This window comes from Microcaecilia unicolor, chromosome 2 (genome assembly GCF_901765095.1).
Source record: "Microcaecilia unicolor chromosome 2, aMicUni1.1, whole genome shotgun sequence".
In the NCBI taxonomy this organism is placed as follows: Eukaryota; Metazoa; Chordata; class Amphibia; order Gymnophiona; family Siphonopidae; genus Microcaecilia; species Microcaecilia unicolor.
This window is the reverse complement of record NC_044032.1, coordinates 171004129-171020547: the sequence shown is the minus strand read 5'-3', so window position 1 is coordinate 171020547 and position 16419 is coordinate 171004129. Positions and strand designations below refer to the sequence as shown.

The 16419-nt window shown below is 43.6% G+C and overlaps 1 protein-coding gene across 1 annotated transcript in view; it reads right to left on the bottom strand.

The window, feature by feature from the left end:
• YTHDC2 (YTH domain containing 2) overlaps positions 1-16419 on the bottom strand; it is a 229445-nt gene that overhangs the window by 191785 nt on the left and 21241 nt on the right. The window contains 1 exon segment of the mRNA XM_030193495.1: positions 14530-14726. Within this exon segment, the coding sequence (XP_030049355.1) occupies positions 14530-14726 (197 nt within the window).

Here is a 16419-nt window from a genome sequence, read left to right as displayed (position 1 = left end):
AGACCGAGGGTCCCGTCCTCTGCTGAAAAAGCGTGGCACTTGGCAATTGGCCGATGACGCCATCAGATCTATGCTTGGCTGGCCCCAGCGCTTCGTGATGTCCAAGAACACCTGAGCCGATAGCTGCCACTCTCCGGGATCAAAGGTATGGCGACTGAGAAAGTCCGCCTTGACATTCATGACTCCTGCAATGTGGGCCGCCGACAGCTGTTCCAGGTTCGCTTCCGCCCACTGGCATAGATTCATGGCCTCCTTGGCTAGAGGGGCGCTCTTGGTACCTCCCTGGTGATTGACATAGGCCACAGCCGTGGCATTGTCCGACAGGACCCGTACTGGCTTCAACGCCAGTACCGGGAGAAACTCTAAAAGCGCCAACCGAATGGCTCTGAGTTCCAGGAGGTTGATAGACCACTTTGCCTCTGCAGGAGACCAGAGCCCCTGCGCTGTCCTTCCCAAGCAGTGGGCTCCCCAGCCCGTCAAAGAGGCGTCCGTCGTGACGACAACCCACTCCGGGGTCAAAAGAGGCATTCCTGCGGACAGCTTGTCCGTCCTCAGCCACCAGCTCAGCGCCTTGCGCACCGCTGGATCCAAGGAAAGGCGCACAGCGTAATCCTCCGACACTGGAGTCCATCGCTGCAGCAGAGAGTGCTGTAGAGGTCTCATATGGGCCCTGGCCCAGGGCACTACTTCCATCGTGGCCTTCATAGAACCCAACAGCTGCACATAATCCCAAGCCCGAAGAGGAGAGGCTACTAGGAACTGGTCCACCTGAGCCTGAAGCTTGACAATCCGATTGTCTGGCAGGAACACTCTGCCCACTTGGGTGTCGAAACGAACTCCCAGATACTCCAGGGACTGAGTCGGGCGCAGCTGGCTTTTCTCCCAGTTGATGATCCACCCCAGGGAGCTCAAAAGAGCAATCACCCGGTCTGAAGCTCTGCCGCACTCTGCATAAGAGGGGGCTCGGATCAACCAGTCGTCCAGATAAGGATGGACTTGTACTCCTTCCTTTCGTAGGAAGGCCGCGATGACCACCATTACTTTGGAGAAGGTCCGCGGAGCAGTAGCCAACCCGAACGGGAGGCTCTGAAAGGGAAGTGTCGGCCCAGGACTGCAAAACGCAGAAAGCGTTGATGAGGAGGCCAGATGGGAATATGCAAGTAAGCTTCCTTGATGTCCAAGGATGCCAGGAACTCCCCTGCCTTCACTGCCGCTATAACAGAGCGGAGAGTCTCCATTCGGAAGTGTCGAACTTTCAAGGCCTGATTGACCCCTTTGAGGTCGAGGATAGGCTGCACAGAACCTCCTTTCTTTGGTACCACAAAGTAAATGGAGTAACGTCCCTTGCCAAGCTGATCTTCTGGCACTGGAACGACCGCACCCAGGCGGATCAGATTGTCCAAAGTCTGCTGCACTGCCACAGCTTTGACCGGAGACTTGCAGGGAGAGTGCACAAACCCGTCTCTTAAGGGTCGGCAGAACTCTAGTTTGTAGCCGTCTCTGATGACTTCCAGCACCCAAGCGTCTGAAGTTACCCTGGTCCACTCGCCCAGAAACGAGGATAGAGAACATACTGAGGAGTTTCCGGCAGCACATGACCACATATAGGGAGGCAAAAGGATTGCTCTCTATCTCCACCTGCTGGTAGATGGACACAACCCACCAGTCTATGGATTGATCAGCATGATGATATGGAAAAGTATTTATTTTATAAAAGCAACATAGGCATCTTTGAGCATTTGTAAAATAGGCACTCAGAATAAAACCCAACTGATTGCAAATTTACACCTGCTTCAAAGATATGAATATGGAGAGTTTACAAAATACATGCACACACTTTAACTCTACCTCAGCTGCATCAAATCTATGTCTCCAAAAATGCCTAGACAAGGTGGATGTCTAAGTTCATGCCATAGTCAGCCTGTGCACTTATAGGCATGCATTCAGGTGCACAAAAAGAGCTATTTTCCATTGCTTTACGTATGGAAAAGTTTTATAAAATTACCCCAATTCTGCACAAACTCTTTAAGACAGAGATTCCCAAACATTTGGATATGGGAACCCCTTTTCAGCATCCAAAAGGTTTGGGGGTCTGAAAGCTGTCCACACCAATCTCACTCTCCTTCTCCAGCCTCTGCATTATTACAATTATTCAAACCCAAAGTCAAAAAGGAAGAACCACAAGATGAGGGAGCCTAACACAAATTTTACTTTTTACTATGACCTGCAAAAGTTCCTATTCTTCACCTGAGTTTACTTTCCAAGTACAGTATTCCCTCTCTAGTCTCATTCCCCACTCTACCTTTTCCTCACCAACATCTATTTCTTCCCCACTCAAACCATTCCCCAAGCCTCTGTCCCATCAGTTCCTCTCACCCAAGCCTTCCCCATTAGCCTATTCCCACAAGTCTCTATTTCAATTTTCTGACTCTACCAGTCCTCTCTTCCTTTCTCTCTCTACCAAAATCTCTCTCTTCAACCCCTCTCCATCTCTCACCTCAAGCCCTTCTTACTAGTTTCCCTCACAAGCCTCTCCGCAGTACTTTCTTCCTCTAAGTTGTCAATCCACCGATCTTTTCTTCTCTCTTCAGCTTCCAACTAGCAATTTTTCTCTCCAGCCCCACCCCTCTCCTCCAGTTTTATTCCCTTTCAGCACCCCCCCCCCCCCACAAACAATGAACTATGTACTGCAATTGGAATTTCAAAGGAAAGCTCCCTACAGAGGTCTCCTTTCAAAATTCTTAGGTTACTGGCAGTAAAGGTACTTTATACCTCTAGATTTTGCATATGAGAATATTAAAATAATCAGATTGTCTGTCCTCCCTCTCTCCCTCCCACCCAAAGATTCCTGGCAGTCATTTCTCTGTACTGTTGTAGCTCCATAGCCCCTTCCTGAACCTCTTTTGGCATGGGCAGAATGGCATAAAGCAGCAACAGTCTTAGAGTAGAGCTCCTAAGAGGTAAAGTCAAGACTGGTTTTTTTTTTTCAGCAGCTGCATTTTAGTGGGCTTCCTTTTGGAGGGCCCCCCTCCTCCCACAATCCACAGACCCAGATTGTGAACCTATGATCTACAGCCTTTTTAAGTCACTCAAGATGTTTGTTGGCCATCATTAGGGTCCCCAGTCTCCTGAAATTCCATAACTATGGAAACAGCAACACAAGCAAGTCCTTCCAGTAAGATTCTTTAATTCCTGTGGAACAGGGGGTCATGTGATGCCTTGCTGAGAGAGCGGGTGTGTAATAAAAGTGAATTTTAAAGATTGTTTTTCAACCCTGTCTTGACCGACCAGTGCACTCGGGGTCTGTATTGTTGATTAAAAGTAATTCTGTTTAAAAATGATTGCTTAAGTTTGATTGTGTGAGAACAAGTTGGAATGCAGAAGATAAGACACAGCTCTAATTAATTTGGTATGTGAAGAGAGGGATGGTGCTTGTTTTTGGAGTTCAGCCTGGCCACCTGGACTTGGAAAACATGTGACCACGTTCCCACAGTACCTAAACAGAGAAGCATTCTGTAATTTTCCCTAGCTCTGAACATGAGTTCTGAGCCTAATAAAAAGGGGACTTCTTTTCAGTGAAATTGGGGGCTCATCTGTGGGTAGACGTACCGCGCAGAGGACTTGTTGCTGGTCAAAGAAGCTCCTGGCTGTCGCTGCAACGGCCCCCACCCCCAGCTGATAAGAGCCTGGATGATGTAAGGACCAGTGATGATTGTATGTATAGTGTATTATTGCTTCTTTTCCTGATCTAAGAACTCTTAGCATTGCTTAGATGTAGAAACCAGTGATGTAATAATTGTTTATATAGCTAATCATTGTATATATCCTTAATCATTGTAGATTTTAGCATCTCTAATAAAGATCTCATTTACCTAATACGAATCCAAAACAATCCACGGTAATTATTGAGTAGTCTGTGTCAGTGAGACAGGCTGTAAATCCATAGCAGTACAGGGTGTCGGTGTAAAGAGCTCCCGAGGCTCGCCTCCTAAAACTGGCCTCCAAAAGACGTTATTGCTAAAACTGGATCATGACAGTGCAGGTAAAGGAACCAGGAGTTAAGATCTGGGGTTTGGTGCCTCTCTCTTGAAAGAGAAGAGATTGGCTTCAAAAGCGCAACGCCGAGAGAATGATAGGATACAACAATATTAAGCTAAGACTGCGGCCGGAGGAGATTCTGGAGCTTCCAGCGTCAGCTCCGCATGGGTGGCAGAGATCAAGCAAGCCATTGATGCATCACTGGATAAAAATTTACAAGCGATCACAGATAAATTAGATAGTGTGGATGGAAAACTGGAGGCGATGAACGGAGAGTTTTCAGCATACTGCCAATCAGTGTCTGATTTGGAAGATCAAGTTCAGCAGCTTACTGCATCTAATTCAAGTTTCCAATCCAAGCTCAAAGTACAAGAGGATAAGCTCGATGATATTGAAAATCGATCAAGGAGAGGGAATCTAAGGTTGGTGGGCTTACCAGAGTCTGTCCCTGAATCGGATTTGAGAAACTTTTTGGAATCTTGGTTGTTATCAGAGCTACACCTACAATCAGCAGCAGGGCCTCTGCGTGTGGAGCGTGCTCACAGGCTGGGGCCTAAGAGATCAGCACAGCTCAGGCCTCGTGTGGTAATCTTCAAAATTCTGAACTATGCCCACAAACCAGAAATTCTGAGGGCCATCAGAGCTAAAGGTACTCTAACGTATGAAAATAAGTCGGTCTTGTGTTTCCACGATTTCTCTGCTAGGGTATCGACTATGAGACGTGCATTTGCTCCTGTTTGTTCAGAACTACATAAGCGGCATGTTCAATTTGCTCTGTTGTATCCGGCGAGGCTAAAGATTTTTATGGATGGTAAAGCTCAATTTTTTGACTCACCAGAGGATGCGAAAAAACTGCTGGCTAGAAATGGCTCAGAGGGAATTACGATGGCGCGAACAGTTGAGGCCGGTTCGTGAGAACGGACACTAAGGCGATGAGGAGAAGGCCTCTTACTGAACATACCACACATAGTGGTTTGCTGACAGCATTAGCTCTCGAATGACTACTGGTTTCTCATAAGGATGCTTGATTGTCATAAGATATGAAAGACAGCATGACAATAGTAGTATTTTATTTTCTTTCTTCTGGTGCTTACCACGAGTGCTTACCGCTGTTGCGGAAGCCATTCAGCTGATCCGAGACGGCAATGGTACCAATGGACTATGGCTAGTATAAGAGTGGCGTGGTCATATGGCCACGGTTGCTCTATTTAATAAGTATTGATGTGTGAGGTGGAGAGATGTGGGGGACATGGGGTGGGGGGAGAGAAATTAAGAATGGTGATATGGACACATCTGGTATGAGAGAAAGGGGAGGATTCCTTTTTTTTATTATTTTATTATCTTCTGAGGATTGTTAGCTATTAGGGTGAATTTGTTAGAAGATGACTGATGCTTGGATGTATGAGATGGTGGGAGTTTTATGAGAGGGTTGGGAGGATGGGAAGGATACATATGGAGTTTTGACAATATTGACTCATTATTGTATATATATGTGGGGTTTAAAAGTTGGTTGTTGTTTTTTTTTTTTGTTTGTTTTTTTTAACTACTATGTCTATAGCAATAAAAACAGCTAAAGTGAAGGTTGAATTCATTGTAGTTGATCATGGAGGAGTTGGGAGGTTGGGAGGATTTCCACACTGACCTCAGTCCAGTTGTTGTTGGACGGAGTGAGGACGGGGGTTTAACAGAAATTGGTTATTAGGGATGGAGGACTATACCGGGGGAGAGGGGGGATGGGTTTGGGGTTAGTTTTGTTATTTCAGAGGTTTCAGTATGGGAGGTTTTCTGTTGGGATTTTACTTTTGGGGAGGTCTTTGATGCTTGGGGCGAGGTGCACACGGTGCCAAAAATTTGGAGAGTTGGGGATCGGGGGGGGGGGGGGGGGGATGATGGCTGGGACAGCCCTCTGGTCGGATAATGCTATATGGCACCCCGACATAATAGACCATACAAAAAAAAAAACAACAAAACAGACTAAAACCAAAACAGACCATGACAAAAAAACCCTCCCAAAAAAAACTTAAACAAAAAAACCCACAACAAAACAACCCAAGAGAAAACAGATTCTACACCAAACAGACCCCTTAACAAAACAACCCCCTAAGAAAAAAATAACATCACAAAAAAATATAATAAACTACAACTGAAATCTTCACTGATGTGGAGGGGCATTTTCGAAAGGAACGTCCAAGTTTCGATTTAGACATCCTTGCAAAACGTCCAAATTCAGGGGAAGGGAAACCTCCTTAATCAAGCTGCATTATGTTTTCAAGCAGATTTATGGTTCTCACTAGTGTGGATAGTGAAGTCAAGCCATAGGCAGGTGCCAGGATTTTCAAGTGACAAGCCGTGGACTTTCTCAGTAATTTATGGCTCCTCCACTTCTTTGTACCCTTCAAATTCATACCATTCAAAAATAAATCTATTTCATCAGGCCCTTTTGTCAGGAATCTATTTTATCATGGACTTTTATGTCAGGAACTTTTTTTGTTTGGAGCTTTTTTGTCTGGTTTCTTTTGACCGGGTGCCATGCTATACATCTGAGACATGGTCAGACCTTATGTAAGAAGACCTGAGGATTAAATTGGTTTCATGGAATGTAACTGGAGTAACGTCACCTATTAAACGCCAAAAAATCTTAAAAGCCTTGAACCATCAAAAGGTAGACCTTGCCTTTTTACAAGAGACCCACGGTGGAACATTTGAAGTTTAGGCGTTGGTGGGTGGGACAAGTAATTGACACTCCAGCAGCTCACCGTAAAGGCGGTCTCCTAGTTCTTGTACGGAGGGGAAAAGGTGTAGTGATTCAGAAATCCTGGCGGGATCCCAAGGGGAGGTCCCTTCTTAACAAAAAACCAATGCTGTTATGTAATGTGTACGGGCCTAACGGCTATGAACACGGATGGATAAGAGCTATTATTCAGAGGGTAGTAGGGTTGGAAGATATGCCCATTTTAATAGGGGGTGACTTCAATATGGTTCATAAACCACCTTTTGATAAATCGAGGACTCATACGGAACAAGGGGAACTCTTACAAAGGCATTCCGCTCCTTTGCTCGAGTCTAGATCTTTTGGATGTTTGGAGAACATTACATCCCATGGACCAAAACTATACGCATTTGTCTGGGGCATTCAGAACTCAATCTAGAATTGATTATTGGCTTTTATCAGAAATACTCTTTTCGTCCATGAAAGATGCAGGTATAGGACTGTTAAGTGTGTCGGATCACGCTTCGGTGTGGTGCACTTTGGATTTTGGAGGATTGGAGAATAAATTGGGCCAATGGAGGTTTCCTACGCAATTATATTGGGATCAGGCTTTCCAAGAAAATTTACTTCATAAATGGGAGGAGTATCAAATGCATAATACAGATCACATACAGCAGCCAGTGCTTTTTTGGGAGGCAGCCAAGGCTGTGCTAAGAGGGGAAATAATAGCTTACTCTCCCTTTACGAAAAAATCTAGAGATAGGGAAATCTTGCGATTAGAAAAACTGGTGGTTAGAGCTTGGAAACTATATGGGGAGTGTCCGACGGCACAAATGAGAAGTTCTCTTCTGGTGATTCAAACAGCTCTTACAGAACTTCTCCATGATAGGGCAAAGAAATCAGTGAACTATTTCAAATATCAATTGTACCTACATGGAAATAAGTCTGGGAAACTACTGTCCCATCTGATTAATCGTTTGGGAGGATCGCGTATGGCTGCTCAATTGGACAGAGGAGGCGGAGTTCGAGTGAGGTCGGATCAGGAGATAGCGGAGATTTTTCAACAATATTATCAAAAATTATACGCTAGCCCGCTGGAGATACCTATGGAGGACAATCTCTATCTCAATAGTCTAGAACTACCCTTCTTGGGTAATAAAGATGTGGATAAACTTAATGGCCCCATATCTGAGGAGGAGGTGGCTTTAGCCGTTCAGCAGAGTACCCTTTTAAAATTGCCAGGTCCGGATGGGTTTAGAGCAGAGTTTTACAAACTTCTGAGTCCTGCAGTTAGTCCTATTTTGCAATCCTTTTTCACCTGGATTGCAGAGACAGGAGAACTTCCAAAATCTCTCCAATTGGCCAATATGATAGTCTTGTTGAAACAAGGGAGGGATCCGGACAATCCATCCTCTTACAGATCCATTTCACTTCTCAATGTGGAGGCAAAGTTGTACGCAAAAATATTGGCTAATCAAATGGCTCGTTTACTCCCAGCACTGATAGCGGATCCCCAGGTGGGCTTTGTACGTGGTCGTACTATTATGCATAACATACATAAGATCCTTATATCTGTGGAGAAAGTAGAGCACACAGCTAAGCCCTCTCTGTTGGTCAGCTTTAATGCAGAGAAGGCGTTTGATCATGTTAATTGGGGATTCCTCTTCGCTGTTTTACGCCAATATGGATTTAATGGGTTTTTTTCCTGGATGCTGTGGGGGTATTATACTCGGTACCCGAGGCAAGGATCCAAGTGAATGGGTTGACATCTTCGGTTTTTGAGATAAGTAGAATACTAACTCGGCAGGGCTGTCCCCTGTCTCCATTACTCTTTGTTCTGTCATTGGATCCCTTGGTTAGGGACATTATGTGTAATAAGAATATTCAGGGGGTTTATTTATTTATTTATTGCACTTGTATCCCACATTTTCCCACCTCTTTGCAGGCACAATGTGGCTTACAAAACATCATGGATAATGGAAATGAAAAGAGAATAGGCATTTGGTGTTACAGAAGGATGTTGGATTGCATGGTAATGGAATACATGATAGTAATATAATAGAAGGCATTATTAACATTTCTGGAATTATATAAGAGCTTCACAAGATTTGATCTTTGTGGTATATCTTGTCGAAGAGATGGGTCTTTAGTAGTTTACGGAAGTTGGTCAGTTCATAGGTCGCTTTTAGGTTGCGTGGCAATGCGTTCCAGAATTGCGTGCTCATATAGCAAAAGGTTGATGCGTGCATTAATTTGTATTTTAGACCTTTACAGTTAGGGAAATGAAGATTAAGGAATGTGCGAGATGATTTTTTAGCATTCCTGGGTGGTAGGTCTATCAAGTCTGACATGTAGGCTGGGGCATCGCCATGGATGATTTTATGTACTAGAGTACATATTTTGAACGTGATACATTCTTTGAGTGGGAGCCAGTGTAGCTTCTCTTGTAGGGGTTTTGCACTTTTGTATTTTGAATTTCCAAATAGGAGTCTGGCCGCCGTGTTCTGGGCTGTTTATAGTTTTTTTTTTGAGTATTTGCTCCTTGCAGCCAGCGTAGAGTGAGTTGCAGTAGTCTAGATGACTGAGTACTAAAGATTGTACCAGATTACGGAAGACGGTACTTGGGAAGAATGGTCTTACTCTTTCATTTCCACATTCAGTGGAACATCTTTTTGGTTGTATTTTTCGCATGATTCTCAAGTGTTAGGTGCCGATCAATGGTAACTCCAAGAATTTTCAGGGTTTCCGAGATTGGTAGATTTAGTTTAAAATCTCGTCTTTTGCAGATGATCTGTTGGTGCATGCAGTGGAACCACAGACATCTTTGGTGGAGCTGATGGAGAATTTTAAGGAATATGGAGATTTTTCTGGTTTTAAGCTGAACGCAAGTAAGTCTTTAGCATTGCCTACTGTTCCATCGATTCAAACTAATTGGACCAGTCTTTTCCCCTTGAAGTGGACAGATACTTCTTTTCGATACTTGGGTATTTAGCTACCTTTTAAGACTTCTATGTTGTATCAGGTTAACTTACCAATGTTACTGGAACAAACTAAAATGAGCCTAGATCAGTGGGCGCACTTTCCTCTCTCACTCCATGGTAAAATTCAGCTCTTTAATATGGTTTTGTTTCCCAAATGGCTTTATATTCTTCAGTTGTTACCTCTCAGAGTGCTGAAGCGGGATTTACAGGCCCTAAGGAAACTTGTGACTCATTTTTGTTGGGTGGGTCTTTCAAATACGGGGGATTGGGTCTTCCTGATATGCATCTTTATAATTATGCATGTCTTCTTCATCGTATTGGAGATTAGTTTCTTGAAGAGCAGAATTATACGCCCAGAGAATATGAAACAGCTTATTACTATCCGTGGTATATTAATTCGTTGCTGCATTGTGAGAGAAAGGATTTACCGCTCAATCTACACCAAAGTGTGATTGTAAACTCGATGAGACAGACATGGCGGTATTTAGTGACATTGTTGGAAAGGCAGCCGAAAGTCTCAGGGCAACTTCCTATCCGGGGAAACCTGGGCTTTATTCCAGGACAAGATGGAGCTAGTTTCCAACGTTGGGAAGAGAAGGGAGTCACTTTGATATAACACGTGTTGGATGGTGAGGGTAAGATGCTTTCTTGGGATATATTATAGGCAAGAGGAATAGTTGAACCTAAAGACTTTTTGGCCTACTGTCAAGTACAGCACTACATGCGTGATCTTATAATTTCTTTGATAAATTTAGAAGGGGGGGCCTGTCGATCTCAGCCCTTCATGTAGCTTTGCGACAAATCACTCAGAAGAAATTCTTTGAGGAACTTATCCATAGGTGGAGTAGGGACTTAGGGGCTTCTGTGGAATTTCTTGACTTTCATAAGTTGGTTAGAAGAATCCCTGAGGTTTTGGGGAGCGCAGAGAACCGGGAATGCCAGTTCCACATTCTGCATAGAGCTTATTTTACACAGGAACAGAAGTTTAAAGTGGGGGGGGGGGGGCATAGAATCTCCTGAATGTCAAAAGTGTAAACAGGACACTAACTCTTTCTTTCATGCTTTATGGGATTGTCCAAAAATTTACCTTTTTTGGAGGGAAGTTTCAAAGTACATGGACCAGTTATTTGACTACCACTCTCCTCGGAAGGATGGTTGCTTGACAAATATGAAACTTTCCGAATAAATAATCGTGCACAAGTATTATTGCTACGTAAAGCAGGGGCGGTAGGTAAACGGGTCATTATGAGTGTCTGGGTGGGGGAGGAAGCCCCTTCCTTTTGGGCTTGGAGGAATCGATTACATGATATGATGATGCTGGAGAAGAAAGGGGGAAGGGAAATGGGACTTGATATACCGCCTTTCTGAGGTTTTTGCAACTACATTCAAAGCGGTTTACATATATTCAGGTACTTATTTTGTACCAGGGGCAATGGAGGGTTAAGTGACTTGCCCAGAGTCACAAGAAGCTGCAGTGGGAATCGAACTCAGTTCCCCAGGATCAAAGACCACTGCACTAACCACTAGGCTGCTATGGCCAAGCATGTGTTGCTGTTCATGGGGGTAGAAGGGGGAGAGATGAGAGAGAGAGAGAGAGAGAGAGAGAGAGAGAGAGAATGAATGGACCCCAGGAAAGAAAAGGGAGATAATGGAGCTGGGGAAAGAAAAGAGGGAGGGATAGAGGCTCTCCTAAGTGCTGGATGGCCTTTTTAGCAGTATGGGGGGTATATGTAGAATCCCTTTCGCATAGGGCTAGGAGTCTGATATTGACACTTTCAATTCTTGATTACTAGGTGAGCTGCTGGATTACCCTACCACTGTCGGTGTGTACTGATACCTTTGACCTGGATGCACCTTACCCAAGTATGTAGATTTGGATATTATTGTTTTTTCCTTCTTTTGGGTGGGTTTAGGGGAGGAGATATAAAACAAATTGTGAACAATAGATGACAGAATTTGTTTTCAGCACTGTTGTGAAGTTAATCACTTATATGAAGTAATGTGGCCTCCGCATGCTATGGTCAAAGACTACTGGGAATGTGTCATCAATAAGATGGTTGATTCGTATTCTGGGGGGGGGGGGGGGGGGGGGGGGGGGGGGAGGAGAGATGGGAATATTTGTTGGTTCATTCATAGGAGGAGGGACCATAAGAGTCCAGGTTCCTCGCTCCTTGTTTGATTCACTTGTCTGTCGGATGGGACCACATTTGAGGGGGAGAGAAGATCTTGGTTAGGGTAGGGAAGTGCACAAAAGATATGCCCTGGACATTAGGCTGCATGAGACCTGTGCCTATGACATGTCTGAGTTGAAGGTTCGTAGTAAGGTTCAATATTTTATTATTAGAGGGGAGGGGTTGGGGAGTAATGGGAAGGAAAGAATTCTATGTTAAAAACTTGATGACAATATATACCTTTTCTAAATTTGTATGTATAATCAAGCATTTGACTTTGGGTTACTCTAGACAATGTTTATTGATATATGTATTGGCTAATGTGTCATCAATAAAAATGTTATACCATAATTCATGTGGAACAGTATCCAACAATTGAGCAGCAAAAATAAAAAGATGGTTCTAAATTTAACATTAGAAGCCAACCAGAGATAATGGGCCACCTCTTTCGAAGTTCATAAAAGCATTTTTTAATAAACCTTAATATTTTGCTCAAAAGAATATATTATTTATATATATATATATATATATATATATATATACAGTGGGGGAAATAAGTATTTGATCCCTTGCTGATTTTGTAAGTTTGCCCACTGACAAAGACATGAGCAGCCCATAATTGAAGGGTAGGTTATTGGTAACAGTGAGAGATAGCACATCACAAATTAAATCCGGAAAATCACATTGTGGAAAGTATATGAATTTATTTGCATTCTGCAGAGGGAAATAAGTATTTGATCCCCCACCAACCAGTAAGAGATCTGGCCCCTACAGACCAGGTAGATGCTCCAAATCAACTCGTTACCTGCATGACAGACAGCTGTCGGCAATGGTCACCTGTATGAAAGACACCTGTCCACAGACTCAGTGAATCAGTCAGACTCTAACCTCTACAAAATGGCCAAGAGCAAGGAGCTGTCTAAGGATGTCAGGGACAAGATCATACACCTGCACAAGGCTGGAATGGGCTACAAAACCATCAGTAAGACGCTGGGCGAGAAGGAGACAACTGTTGGTGCCATAGTAAGAAAATGGAAGAAGTACAAAATGACTGTCAATCGACAAAGATCTGGGGCTCCACGCAAAATCTCACCTCGTGGGGTATCCTTGATCATGAGGAAGGTTAGAAATCAGCCTACAACTACAAGGGGGGAACTTGTCAATGATCTCAAGGCAGCTGGGACCACTGTCACCACGAAAACCATTGGTAACACATTACGACATAACGGATTGCAATCCTGCAGTGCCCGCAAGGTCCCCCTGCTCCGGAAGGCACATGTGACGGCCCGTCTGAAGTTTGCCAGTGAACACCTGGATGATGCCGAGAGTGATTGGGAGAAGGTGCTGTGGTCAGATGAGACAAAAATTGAGCTCTTTGGCATGAACTCAACTCGCCGTGTTTGGAGGAAGAGAAATGCTGCCTATGACCCAAAGAACACCGTCCCCACTGTCAAGCATGGAGGTGGAAATGTTATGTTTTGGGGGTGTTTCTCTGCTAAGGGCACAGGACTACTTCACCGCATCAATGGGAGAATGGATGGGGCCATGTACCGTACAATTCTGAGTGACAACCTCCTTCCCTCCGCCAGGGCCTTAAAAATGGGTCGTGGCTGGGTCTTCCAGCACGACAATGACCCAAAACATACAGCCAAGGCAACAAAGGAGTGGCTCAGGAAGAAGCACATTAGGGTCATGGAGTGGCCTAGCCAGTCACCAGACCTTAATCCCATTGAAAACTTATGGAGGGAGCTGAAGCTGCGAGTTGCCAAGCGACAGCCCAGAACTCTTAATGATTTAGAGATGATCTGCAAAGAGGAGTGGACCAAAATTCCTCCTGACATGTGTGCAAACCTCATCATCAACTACAGAAGACGTCTGACCGCTGTGCTTGCCAACAAGGGTTTTGCCACCAAGTATTAGGTCTTGTTTGCCAGAGGGATTAAATACTTATTTCCCTCTGCAGAATGCAAATAAATTCATATACTTTCCACAATGTGATTTTCCGGATTTAATTTGTGATGTGCTATCTCTCACTGTTACCAATAACCTACCCTTCAATTATGGGCTGCTCATGTCTTTGTCAGTGGGCAAACTTACAAAATCAGCAAGGGATCAAATACTTATTTCCCCCACTGTATATACACACACACACACACATAAAACCAGCAGAAGAGGAATCTACATTTCAGTCTGAGTTACACAGTACCAAAGTCTGATATTTTCTATTGGCGTTGCCCCAAATTATTTAAATAGGTTGGTGTCTCAGTGGTAGCGCTGGACATTGCCATGTACAAGGACCTGGGTTAAATTCCCAGGAGGGCCAGATAATACTGAAGAGGTAATGCTCACAGTCCTGGGAAGGACAAAGTCATAGCTATACGGTGATGACAAAAACCTAGTAGCTGGAAGTATGGCCCATGATAGCCGGGTTCCATATACCGCTGGTACACGGTCCCCAGCCCAGGGTTCTAACTGCAATGATAACTGAAGTTGGAAGAGGATATAACACAGGAGAAATCTCCATATACTTGTGAATGAAGGCTTATGGCACCAGATTCCAACTCTGGGAGGCTAAAGGAGGAGGGAGAAACTATGGGTCCAGAAAAACAGACAGACAGACAAGACATACCAGCTTCAACAGCAAACACATTTCCTCGCTCAGTTTTGGGCAGAAGTTCAGTGCGTTCCTTGTTGGTAACAGGGAACCTCTGGATCAAGCTCCTGACAGCATGTTTTGTGTTATGGGTCAAACTACAACTCATCATCGCATGTGCCATTTCTGATCCATCTTTTTTCTTGACAGTGAGATATCTGTTTGCCCCTTTTCTGAAATATCAAGACCACCAGTTAGTCAGACTGAAAGCAAAATCTTCATTTTGAAAGCACAAAATCTACATGCAGAAACAAACATTACTAGCAGATAACAAAACGTATCAATATTTTGATGTTCTCAACTGAAAAATCTATCTAGGCGTACATCCGAGGACAGCTGTTCCCCATTACCAAGGCATTAAATTTTCATTTTAACTTTGCTTTTGCATTCATATGCTCCCATTTTTAAGGGACTTATTTAAAGCTTTTATATGAACCAACATTGTCACACAATGTCCAATACCATTCTACCTCACACAAATTATGCTAGCATTAATAATCACCAGCTGATGGGGACAGATAGTCTGTAGCCAATGAGCATTAATAATTATCAGTTGATAGGAATAGTCTGAGATCAAAGAGTAAATGAGATACAGTGTGGGCAATGTTATAAAAGAAGTTTATTGTTTCAATCACTCAGGTTGTCTAGAGAGTTTTTCTTGCTTTGTGCCCTATAGCTCTTGCTCTGCAGTTAACATTTTTTTCCAAGTTTTCCAGAAAGTAAACAATTTAAAACACAAGGCAGAACTTTTATATTTATGTATTTTACAAATTTATACCTCGCTTAACACTAAGCAGCCTACAATAAAAACATACATAAAACAACATAAAATAGTTCACTTGAAGGCGTATTTTCAAAGCACTTAGACTTATAAAGTTACATGAAGGAGCATTTTTGATATGACGTCGAAGTCCAACTTTGGACGTTTTGAACAAAATGTCCAAAATCTGAATAGGAAAAAAGGTAATTTTCTAAAAAGCAAAACGTCTATCTTTTTTTTTTTTTTTAATACCATTTCAAACAAGGTTTTGTGCTTTATAAGTTGTTTTTCATTTTTTTGGGTTTAACCGTTTTCGGGAAAAAAAATGTCCAAGTGAAAAACATAGAAAATCGCGCCATTGGGATGTAGGAGGGGCCAGCATTTTTAGAAGACTGGCCACATAGACATCACAGGAGAGCAATGGGGCACTACAGTGGACTTCAAATAAATGCTCCCAGGTACACATCTCACTGTTGCTCCCTTATCTTGTCTGTTGAGCCCTCCAAAACCCACTACCCCCAACTGTACACCACTACAATCGCCCTTATGTGTGAAGGGACACCAATATGTGGGTACAATGGGTTTCTGGTGAGATTTGGAGGGCTCACAGTTTCCACCACAAGAATAACAGGTAGAGGGGAATATGGGCCTGGGTCTACTTGTTTACAGTGCACTGCACCGACCACTAGACTACTCCATGGATCTGCATGCTGCTCTACTGGACCTCAGTATAACATCTGAGGCTGGTAAGTAATATTTTTAATCACATTTGGGGGGGGGGGGGGTCACCCCCAATTTCCTCCAGTGGTCATCTGGTCATTTAGAGCAACCTTTTGTGCCTTGTTCATTTTTATAAAAACAGATCTAGCTCAAAATGTCTTCGTTTTAGTCCTGGACGATTTTGTTTCCATTATGGCTAAAAATGTCCCAAGACCCGCCCTTAACACGCCCCCTCGAGATTTGGACACACTGCAGACAAACGTCTAAAAAATAGGTATTGAAAATAACAATTACGTTTCTATGAGAAAAATGTCCAAATGCCATTTTTTAGACGTTTTTCCCTTTCGAAAATGTGCCCCATGGAACTTTGTAAGTCTAAGTGCTTT